The sequence below is a fragment of the Antrostomus carolinensis genome, unplaced genomic scaffold, assembly GCF_000700745.2.
Source record: "Antrostomus carolinensis isolate BGI_N321 unplaced genomic scaffold, ASM70074v2 scaffold34564, whole genome shotgun sequence".
Taxonomy (NCBI): Eukaryota; Metazoa; Chordata; class Aves; order Caprimulgiformes; family Caprimulgidae; genus Antrostomus; species Antrostomus carolinensis.
In genome coordinates this window covers 21,408-32,806 of record NW_010311981.1, presented here as the reverse complement: position 1 = coordinate 32,806, position 11,399 = coordinate 21,408, and the positions used below count along the sequence as shown (strand labels likewise).

At 49.8% G+C, this 11,399-nt stretch overlaps 1 protein-coding gene across 1 annotated transcript in view; it reads right to left on the bottom strand.

Annotated features, from left to right (window-relative positions):
• Positions 1-378: 378 nt before the first annotated feature.
• LOC104524126 (multiple epidermal growth factor-like domains protein 6) overlaps positions 379-11,399 on the bottom strand; it is a gene marked incomplete at both ends in the record, with an annotated part of 23,838 nt that continues 12,817 nt past the window's right edge. The window contains 11 exon segments of the mRNA XM_010166899.1: positions 379-398; positions 400-502; positions 1,450-1,575; positions 4,084-4,218; positions 4,846-4,980; positions 5,149-5,277; positions 6,996-7,124; positions 7,204-7,335; positions 7,616-7,783; positions 8,923-9,045; positions 9,895-10,017. Coding sequence (XP_010165201.1) covers positions 379-398; positions 400-502; positions 1,450-1,575; positions 4,084-4,218; positions 4,846-4,980; positions 5,149-5,277; positions 6,996-7,124; positions 7,204-7,335; positions 7,616-7,783; positions 8,923-9,045; positions 9,895-10,017 — 1,323 coding nt within the window.

The following is an 11,399-nucleotide window of genomic DNA, read 5'->3' as shown; positions in this document are numbered from 1 at the left end:
CCATTTCCTCTTGTCCTGTCACTTGTTCCTTGGTTGAACAGACCCACCCCCATCTTTCTCCACCCTCCTTTCCAGTAGCTCTTCAGCCAAGTGTGGGTGCTCAGCTCTGGGCTCAATGGGGTGAAGGATTTAGGGCTTTGCCTCCCTTTCCGCTGATGCAAAAGTTACCACCGTGAAGACAGGACTAGAGGGACTTCAGGGGAAGAACCCAGCCCGTGCCCCAGAGTGCCAGGGGATGGAGATGTGCATGGTGTCAAGCTCTGTTCTGCTGAGTGCCTGGTCAATAGCTGGACGTTCTGCTTAGGACAACCTAATCAACCCTCATTCCAGCTGGAGAGAGCCACTTGGTCACAGAGGACCCGGTGGCACAGCACTCACCGTCCTGGCAGCGGTGGCCGGGGCAGGCAGCGGCAGGCTCCCGTGGCAGGATCACAGCTGGCATTGTTGGCACACTCGGGACATATCTCCTGGCAGCCCAGTCCCCAGAGACCCTCTGGGCAAGCTGGAGTGTGGGCAGAGAGAGAGGAGACACCAGCATGGGGACCCCAGCCCAGCCAGAGGGGGAAATGTCTGTTTTCTGGTGCACAGCAATGGGTCCCCTTCATGTCCGTGCTTCACGCAAAACACGGGCTTTGTTTGGCATTATGTGGCTACTTGCAAGGACAACATGGCTCTGCTTGTTGTATTCACAGCGAGGTGAGTGCTGTTCTGATCTCCCTCCAGCACTTTCACGTCCATTTTGGATTCACATCGACTTGTGGGGATCTACAAGGGCTCCTTGCGAGGAAATGGTGTTGCTGGTAAAGGGTCTTGGCAGCTGCTGTCCCACCACTGGACACAGCATGTTAGTCAGCATCTCCAGATCTGCTTTTAGTTGCAGAGGAGAAGCAAAAGGTTTAGAACTGGTAAAAGTGGGGCAGGAATCCTTGTTTAACTGCTCCTAAGCTGCTCCAGGGCCTGGAGGAAAGTCAGTTCAAAATGTCTGGTGAGCACCGTGAGTGTGCGGTTTTATTGCTCAGTCAGACTGTTAGGAGCAGGACATGTAGAGATGACTAATACCTGCCAGCTGCTGTAATACTGTATAATCATGTTAAAGTTTTTAATTTAGGATTCTCTAGTTTTCTAGCAATTAAAGAGTAACATGGTGAAGGCAATTAAAAATACAGATCAGTAAAGAATGACTCCTTTACCGTCCTAAGGACTGCAGCAACCAAGAACACCTTCTTTTTTCTTGCGTAGGTGGTTTATTTCCCTGTACTTCACTCAGCTTCAACACCAGAGCTAAGCTAGCTAGGTTTAAGACTTATCAAAAGCTACTTTTTATCTCATTTACCACAAAGATGATTCTAATTGCACTGGATGTCTTTGAAACTAATTTCAGCAAAAGAAAAACAACAGCTCTACACCCAAGTCCCTACCTCAACGCGTTTGCTGCTGCTGTCTCCTCACCTTGGCCGCAGTCGTGTCCCGTCCAGCCCGGCAGGCAGAGGCACTGTCCCGTGGTCCGGTTGCAGGGAGCTCCTCGGCAGGAGCAGGACCCCTGGCAGCCCACCCCGAACTTCCCCTCTGGACACTCTGTGTGGAGAACAGCAGTGTGAGCAGAGCAGTGCCTTCCCAAGAGCCTGTCACCCATCCGACCCCACACACCACAGGAGCCTGAGGCTCAGCGAGGAGAAGCCCAGCTGTGAACAGCTTCTGTGCTGCAGAGGAAGACCAGGCTCATGGGGCTGGATGTGCCCGTTCTGCCACCCACACCCACCACCTGCAACCCCTGTATTTCACACCACTGCCTCGATTTATCTGTGCAACCTCTAGCATTTCACACCACTGCCTTCATTTGTCTGTTCCAGTATCACTTTTCACTGTTGCTCATCCTTTCAACAAGTATTTCCTCACACAGGAGTGACCCATCATGTGCCCAACAGCTGAGGCCAAACTGGTCTCCAATCTTTGAACGTGATTCTGCAAAACAAGCGTCTCCCTCACTGCTGCACCCTGTGCAGGGCTGTGCCCGGGCAGCAGCACCACTGCTGGCACCAACAAAGGGGTCAGGAGCAATGGGCTTTGCTCTGCCTCCAAAAGCATCATCACTCCCACAGACAGTGACCCCAGCCACCCTGCTCTCTCCATGCTGGGGTGCAGAACACCACATTCACAGCCCCAAACACAAAATCCCTGCACTTTTCTGAGATGCTGTGAAGGTTCTGTACTGCCCTGGCTGAATGCCTGAGGGATCTGGCAGCCAGGCTGTTAAGAAGGTTTGCAGCAGGTATGTTGATGGAGAGCAATAAAGAAGGAGCATCCCCCTCCACGGGAGGAGGAAGGTTTCCCTTCCCTCTGCTCTGGGTGCTGGGGTGGTACTGCTGGTACAGAAAGCTGGGTTTGCTCTTTGTAGCCCGGGACACAATTTAGCAGCCAGCTAATGACATGCAGACTGCAGACCTCGGACCCAAAGATCCCTAGAGCCCTCGTGAGTCTCCGGGAATCGCCCGGTGCTCGCTGTCCTTTTTGTGCACTGAAGCCAACGGTTCGTAAGGCTTCGGCAGCTGCCAGCGCAGCCGCGTCCACAAATCGCCGGGGCAGAGCACACCAGCGCGCAGATTTCAAGGGACACAGTGGAGTTTTTGTTATTCCTCCTCTTTGCTAATTGATGGCAGATGTTTGTCTTCACCCTTTAATAATTTCCAGATCCGAACGACAGCCAAGAGCCTACTATTTCTATACAAATATTTGTGTTATTTCCTGTGACTCCCCCCTACGGGCTCCAGCTCCTTTCTTATTCTTTTTAAAAATATCCCGACCGGGAGCACCCAGCCTGTCGAGGCGCCGGGGCTGTGTCCCACCATGGGAGGGGGTCTGGGGGTGCTGGGACCCCTGCCAGGGGGCACAAGCCCTGCAAAGCTGCTGGCCTGGCTCCTCCAAATGCTGTTTAGCTCCATTAGCACTTGCTCACACTGGAACTTTTTGGTGACAAACTGCAGCTCATGCCCTGACCAGCTATGTTCTACCCCTTGTGGTGTTACGCAAGATAATCATGTGCTAGCAGCTTAATTAGGTTAATAGCTGTAAGGTCTGGGCTGGGTGTGGATGGAATGCTTGGTTAAACAGAAGTTAGTGCAGGAACTCCTGGGATGCTTGAATCAAAATTCAGATGCTGAATACCACCCGCCTTCTCTTAACGTGGACTTCAAGGGTCCAACTTTGTGCATTTTCTGTTGGATGTGACCCACTGAAGTGATTCAGAAGCAGTCAGCCTCCCAAGAGGGGCAGGTTGGCTTTTCAATCCCTCATCAGCTCTGAGGCTGGCAGAGTTCTTATTTTCCAAGAACTGTGTTCATGTTTTGTAATCATCACCTCGTGCCAATGACTCACTCACTGCCTTCAGGTTCACTCAAAACACCTTTGTTCAAAGAAAGTCAACCTCTCTGACACCCCAACTATGAGAAGCTGCACCCTCAGAGCTTGAGTGTTCCACTGCAGGCACAGAGCTGTGCAGTTTAGTTACCACACTGTCAACTGGCCCTTTATGTGAAGAGCAGAAACTGCTCTAGCAGGTTCATACAGAAACAGAAGTTTAAATCCTAATGTAAATGAAATACAACATTTTCTTTTCCACTTGCAGATCAAATAGAGTTTCAATACAGAATAGAGAACAGAGCAGAAAATATGATACCGTTCTGCTGAGCACTGATTGCCTGGAAGTAAAAAGACATCAAAGGAGGGGAAAAGATAACCAGATATCTACCACCTTCATCTACAAAAGCAGAGATGCCCAAGCGGCAGGATAAAGTGAGACCTTGTTCTCCTTTCCTGAATAAGACTCATTATGCACAAGAAATCCTGCTTCCCCGCTCTAAAGAGATTGCAGCGTTTCCCAAAGCCCCGCAAACGGCAGCTCTTCTGTCCTCTGAAGCCATTTCAACTTTTCACCCACTAGATCAACTGCAGTGAGCCCAGGGGTCTGAGAGAGCACCAGAGGACGTTTGGGAAGTCCCTTCATGTTGTTTTGTGAAGAAGTCTGTATGTGTGAGGAATCGTGAGCTGACAGCACGCTTAGGGTTGCTTGCAGGACTCCTGCCTTACCTTGGTCGCAGTTCTCCCCGTGGTAGCCCTGGGGACATTCTTTCCAGCACTCCCCAGTGACATGGTCACAAGACACTTCTGGAGAGCAGCTACACTTCTTCTTGCAGCCATCCCCGTAATAGCCAGGGTCACATTCTGTTAACAATCATAATTAAAAAGAAAGAACATCTGTCATTACTCAATCAACCCCGGCAGAGCTGGCAGCCCCAGCTCACAGTGAGGGGCACTTCCCAGCACCCTCCTGAGCCGATGGCTGGGCACCGCGGGCTGGATGAGTCCATCAGCCACATCTACGGGCTGGGCAGGTCTGTGTAGTAAATTCATGGGACTTTTTAGCAGGGCTTGTAGCAATAGGACAAGGGGAAATGGTTTTAAACTAAAACAGGAGATTCAGAAGAGATATAAGGAAGAAATTGTTCACAATGAGGGTGGTGAAACCCTGGCCTGGGTTGCCCAGAGAGGTGGTAGAAGCCCCATCCCTGGAAACTTTCAAGGTGAGGTTGGACCTGAGCAACCTGATCTGGTTGAAGATGTCCCTGCTCACTGCAGGGGGTTGGACTAGGTGAGCTTGAAAGGTCCCTTCAACCCAAACCATTCTATGATTCTGTGATTCTTTGAGTCTGACAGTGAACTTTACTCCTCATCTAAATAACACGAGGCAAGACAGTCTCAGGAAGGTGGCAAGTGAGATGAGCTTTTCCCAAAGAAAATAAAGTTAGGGGGAAAGAGGCTGTGGGAGGAGCAAGGGGGATGCCAACTCACTGGTCTCGCAGCGCTTGCCGCGGTAGCCGGGTTTGCATCGGCAGGAGCCGTCCCTCTTGTCACAGTCGCGCGTGTTCTGCTGCTCACAGCGACACTCCTCCGAGCACCCGGCGCCGAACGCCCACTTCGGGCAAGCTGGATGCGGAGGGAAGGAGCTGGTCAGTGTCCCGCCAGGCTGAATGACACAAGCCAAGGGACAGACACTTTGCCACCCAGCACTGGCCCTCTGCAGGGATGGCACCAGACAGGCTGTAATCCCAGAATAATACACATATCTCACAGAAAGGCTGAGGACAAGCGTACCTAAATGGCAGTACCGTCCGTACAAGCCAGGATCGCACAGGCAGGCTCCATAAATCCGATGGCAACGACCCCGGTTGGCACAGTTGCACTTTTTCCTGCATTGTTTCCCAAAAAATCCTTTAGGGCACCCTAGTAACAGAGAGAGATTTTCTGGGAAGGTGAGACAATTTCAGCCTGTCATTTTATTTCCAGCAAACCACAGGGAAAATATGGTTTCCCCAAACCCAAAGCTGTACAGTGTCAGAAATGAACCCAGACAAGTGACAGAGCAGTGCTGAAAAGCAGGCTGGCTTGTTTTTGACAATGGGCTCGTGTTTCTATGCAATAAGGTAATGGGAAGTGTGATCAGATTCCCTGCATCAGCTCAAAATTGGATCCTGCCCAGCACAGGTCACTGGCTGCTGCTCTCCAGCCAGACACAAGGTGCCTGGAGGTCACCTATCAGCTCTGCACTCGCTCCAGGTGGAACCACTGGCTGGGCAGAAATCTGCGCTGCGGGGCTCCGAGAAATCAGTTTTTTCATTTGGAAGAAACTAATCCACGAGGTTATTCCTACTGATAAGTAACAGTGATATTTGCACTATTAAGGGTATAAAATTATTGTTTTTCCTCTGTTATACTAAAGATCTTAATATTAGAAGCACATGGCAGACAGATCGTGTCAGCAGAAAGCTTGGGCCAGCATCTGTCCAGGCAGCACATGTCTTCTCCCACATGATAAGAATAACAGTTTAAGCAGAGGAAATGCCACCCCGGGACAACAGATCGGTTCTTCATCGTTCATTTTAATCTTACCTTCCTGTTTTTCCTCTGTGCCCCTCAATCACCTCCTTCCTACAGAAAGAAAAGCTCGGGGTATCTCTTGCATTCATTTAAATTCTGCTTCTGTCTCCTCTGTCAGTAATAGTTCCCAGATGCTCCCAACCATTTGCCTGAAGTCATTTTGTCTGAAGCTCTTTTAGTCTCACTGTTTCTGTGTTTTTAGATTGATTTTAATTCTTTGGGAGAACAAATACCTACCAACAGCACATGACATTCCCTTTTGTGGTACTTTGGGTAACTACAGTTGTCACAACTTTTCAAAGCTTTGTTTTTCCTTTGGTGGAAAATACCTCCATGGTTCTGTAAATTTACCATTGAACATCCATTCTTGACATTCTTTTTTATGTCCAGCACTGAATGTCCAGCAAAATCTAGATGGCTGCCAATGGTCATTGCTGAGCAGCAAGCAGGGACTGCAAAGGTCTTCCAGTGCAAAGACAAGACATGCTGCCTGGAGCACTGGTTTGTGAGTGAACAATCCCCTTTACTGTCTTTTCCTTATTAAAAAGACTTTTTTCCACACAAGACTAGGTGACCCAGTGAGTCAGATGGAGCAGGGATGTGTTACAGCCACTCACACTGGGATGGTTCAACAAAAGAGCTGAAAGATGCTTTCAGTGAACAGCTACAAAGGGAGCAGGGTACGGCTGTCTGGAAAATGTCTGAAGGCTTCAGAGAAGCACAAGTGGAACAGCAAAGGGTGGCACTGGAGGTGGCTGGAACAGCCTTTTTTCAAATTATAGTAAATGCTCTACTAATACGTTGAGAGAAACAAGAAGGAGGTCCTCTGCAGCTGGGGAACATCGCTCGCAACGGGCAGCTCAGGAATATTGCTGTTTCCTTAAGGGAAAACATGTCAGGGAGAGAAGAAAAGCTCAAGGGAAGCCCCAGTGCTCTGTGCCCTGCAGAGGAGCCGTCGTGCCTTTTCGCAGTGAGGTGAGACATCCCACAGCCTGCCAGCTCCCCGTGCCTTGCCCAGGTGACCCAGGAGGGAATGGCCCTTGTTGCTGCGCAAATGGACTTACCGTCTTGGCAGAGCTCGCCGGCCACCCCGGGCGGGCAGCGGCAGGCACCGGTGCCCGGGTCACAGGTGCCACCGTTCTGGCAGCGGCAGGTCTGGCTGCAGTTCCTCCCGAAGGTGCCAGGCGGGCAGGCTGGGGTGAGAGGGAGAGGTGAGTCCTGGAGCAGGGATGGGAAGAGCCTCCTCGCCCGCTGCCCTCCAGCATCACTCACTCTGGTTGCAGAGGACGCCGGTCCAGCCCGCCGGACAGTCGCAGCCGGTCTCTGCCGCGTTGCACGTGGCTCCGTGTTGGCAGTCGTCACAGGTCAGGCTGCAGTCGGGGCCAAACGTGTGCTCCAGGCAGACTGCAACGAGAGGGGCTGTGGTGAAAAGCCTCCCCAGGGCTCCCTGCATCCGGGCAGTGCGGGGTGAGAACCCCCCGTGTGCCGGCTGTGGCAAAGCTCAGCCCATCTGTGTTGTAACACAGGTTCTGTGTGCACAGAAAAGTTCTGTGTACGCAGAAAAGGCACTGACAAGTGTTGTGGGCACGTCCACCGAGCACAAATAAACCCAGCAGGCATGATCAGTTCTGAAGACTTCGAAGCAAAGCATTCTATTTACCATTGCTGCAAAAAAAATACCCACCAAATTTTTCTGAAAGTGTGTGCTCTCCTCTTGCTTCCATCTCCTCCTCCTCTTCTTCATAGTCGTCATTAAAGAGCTGGGTAAATTCATCTCGCAGGATGGCAACATGTGGGATTGGGCGAATAACGGGGCGCCGACCATCCAGAGCTTCCACAGGGTCTGCTATGGCTGGGGAAGAGGCACGGAGATGACAATGTCAAAGTGGGAAACGAGACAAGATCTCTGAGAGGCAAATAGTAGAACAGAACCTCTGTAACAAGAAAGGGAACCAGAAATATCTGTACAGGGTTGGTGCTTCTGATTTGGCAAGGTTTGCACCACTGATCTCTCCCTATATTGACACCTCTAAAGTTTTTGCAACTTATTTGCTTGTTTGTTTTGGCTGGAACGGGCACAGGGCATCTATGTGACTTCAAAATCTATGGGAGGTGCTTTGATCTTAACCTTGACAGACAGCTCTGGCTCCTCAGGTAACTGAGCTCGTGCTCACACCATCGCCTTTGCCCTGAGCCACTCAGCTTCTTGGAGTTTTCAGGTAAGTTAGTTCTTTTGTGGAAAATTAAACAGAACTGCCCATCTAACAGAATTAAGCAATGCATTTCAGTTTGTCCTCCTTTTGGCAAGAGTTATCTGCCAGGTACTACAGCTCCAGGTTTCCTGCCCTGGCAGGAAGGGGTTAAAAGGCAGGCCAACAAGCTAAGGACAGGCACACTTGGGAGCCAGGGCAGAGCCTATAAAAGCCTGGCTGGAGAAGGCTGAGGCATTTTGCTAGAGTGGAGAGGTACCAAGTGCTGCTCTCCTGGCTCCAGACCTCAGAAAGCCCTGCCAGGAACCTGGGCAGTGCTGCTGGCGGTCCCTTGATGAAGAGTGGGGAGCTGGCTGCCCTACCAAGTGAGTAAGTTGGGTAACAGTGTGTTTGGTGGTGGGATAAAGACACTGCCAGCTAAAACAGATAAATCCATTATTTCTTATAAGGGAAAACTGTAGGGGCTGGTGGAAAGGGTTTTGGTTCTTTGGTTAATGTGGGGTCATCACTGCAGACTGTAAGTGTAGTTGTGCCAAAATCTCCTATACTTCTTTAATAAGTGCTGTGTACCTTGGCTAAAATAGGGCTGGCACTGTCAGGGGTGAGTTTTCCACTGGTGATGTGAGTAACCTCTACTGGTAATAGTAGTAAGTACTGTGAAGAAGCTGGAAATGGTGGTGTGTGGGGTTAATGAGCTCCAGCCCGTGCTGGTCCCCCTGCCATGGGGCTGGCAGCTTGCTGCTCACCAGTGCTGTGCACAGATGTTGGATGTTGCACTTACAGATGCAGCTCCTCCGGTCGTCATCCAGTTTGTACCCGATCTCGCAGCCGCACTGGAAAGACCCCAGTTGGTTCTGGCATGTGTGTTCACATCCACCGTTATGTGCAGAGCACTCATCCACATCTAAAAAACATGGGACACCCCAGTGTAACGGGAGTGTGACCTCTGTATGGGACAGGGGACAGATGTATTTTCACCCACAGATCAGCAAGTAGGCAGATAGCATCCTCTCTGCTAGTTATGTGAAGCCATGGACTCTAAAAATTAGTGAGACTAATCAAGTGATTCAGGGAGCCCTGGGTTTCAAAATACCAAGTGCTAGGTTTGAGCTCACATCTGTCACTAGTTGTGTAGAATTAGGTGGGTAAATTTGGGTTTTCACTTGTGCAATGTTATTGGAGAGCTCTGGCAGTGAGAATAACTCATTAGGAGGCAAAAAAGTCCCAAATCCTTTATGCTAAGAAGGTGACTCATCAGAAAGCTGACAGGAAAACTGGTATGAGCTGGGAGAAACTGGAAGAAGCACCTGGCTGTTTGCAATCAGGTAGGACAATTTCTTGTTCTCTTTATTAAAAGCTTGTGTTAGGCACTGTCTTGGCTGTATTTTACACAGACACTTTTATTTGCCTCTATCTCTTAGGTGAAATTGATGGGCAGTGTTGGTCTCTGGGGTTGAACGTATGATTTCTGTGAATTAATAGAGTCAGACCTGGCCCAGCTCACTTTGAGATATCCTGATTTGAATTCAGCATGTTCAAAAGCCCCATTGCTACTCTTCAGTTGTGCTGGACTAGTGTATGGGCTAGAATAGCTGAGTTGCATTAACAATAAGCAAACTGAGGAGGTTGATAAAATGCAGAAAACCAGAGTTAGGGGAACCCATTCCGTGTCTGCCTCTTGCCCTGCTGCCAGGCCCAGGGCTGCAGCGTCGCTGGGTTTCTTGCAGAAGACCAGCTAGATGTTTCTGCTTACCATCACACCCACAGCCGTCTGTGCTGAGCCTGTATCCAGCATAGCAGGCACACTCGTAGCCTCCAGGATAATTGTAACAGTCTTGCTGACAACAGTGAGAACCACTGTCACATTCGTTGATATCTAAACAAAAAACGAAGGGCACTGTGTTAGCACACAGCTAGCTCTGCAGTGGTGACAGTACTTGTTAAAACTGCTCTGTGACTAGTTCTGGTAAGCTTTTACTGATCTGACTGCCAAATGCTGAGCTAGTATTCTTGTTTTCCTCTTGAAATGACTGAGCTTTCTGTTAACAGATCATCCTGGCCAAAGTGCTCCTCAGCCAAGGCAGGAACCCTGAATCCTAGAGGCTGGTGGGAAGTGAACTGTGATTTTCTGGTTGAGATTGTTCTTAAAGGTTTTATGTGCTTACAAATGGGGGGTGATTCCAACTGTAACACTGACCTCTGGTTTCTCATTTACCCTGTTACAAACACTGATGTCGAGTAGAGAGGTGGTTGAGAACTGTGTGGTTCCTTCAAACTGTCTCAGAGTGAATTATCTGGAGGATGGATCTAGATAACCTGGAGAAAGCAGAGCTCATTGGGCTTTAAATTTCAAGCCCCTTTTATTTATGGGACTCCATTAGTCCACTACGATGTGTAATTACTGCGGTGCCCATGCAGTGGTGGGGTTTGTGAAGCATTCTCCTATCACCAGAGGAGGCTGGGCCAAGGAGGTCTCTGGTAGGAAAACAAACAGCACTGTTGGGCTATGGAAAGTGTATCAGGCTTTGTCTGCAAAGGAATAATGTTCTTTCAGAGTAGACTTCAGTTCAGGTCCTGGCTTTTTTGCTCTGATGTTGTATGGAGACAGCTCCTACTGCTTCCTCAAAGCCATGGAGGAAAGCAGATGTCCTGGGGCCTTTGGATTCCTCTCCTCTGGCAGAGGAATCACTCCCCTTTGCTTCCCATGGCAGCCTGCTAAGGAGTGTATCTGTTCCTAACAGATGTCCTGGACAGAAAAGCTCCTGGAAAACCACAGGAAGAAGGTGATCATGAACAAAGAAGAAATAAAGTCCAGAATTATTTTCTGAATCAGGCAAACACTGCAACCTACACGGCGTGGAAGTATGTGAGTACTGCCCTGCATCACTAAACACCGGCACTCTTTGCTAGCAACCTCCTGTTTGCTGGTTTTATAAGGAAAGTCTGCAGGTAGAAGTGCCTCACTGCACTGTCTGAGGCACAGACCCTCCAACTGACCTGCAGGAAGGGCACCAGGACTTCTTACAGCTTTCAGAGTAATACAGAGTGGATGCCTCAACTTTATGGCATTTACAGAGCTCGAGGTGCATTTCAGCCTCACCTCTCCATTAACACATGAACTACACTTGGCTTGCAGCTAGTGACTCACCCAGTCACTCATTATCCTCAGATTACACCGGATAACAGGCCAGATGGTGCATTTCCAGCATCAGCCCTTCTAGACGTTGGCTTACAGGTATCTGCAATGGGAGCCTCTGT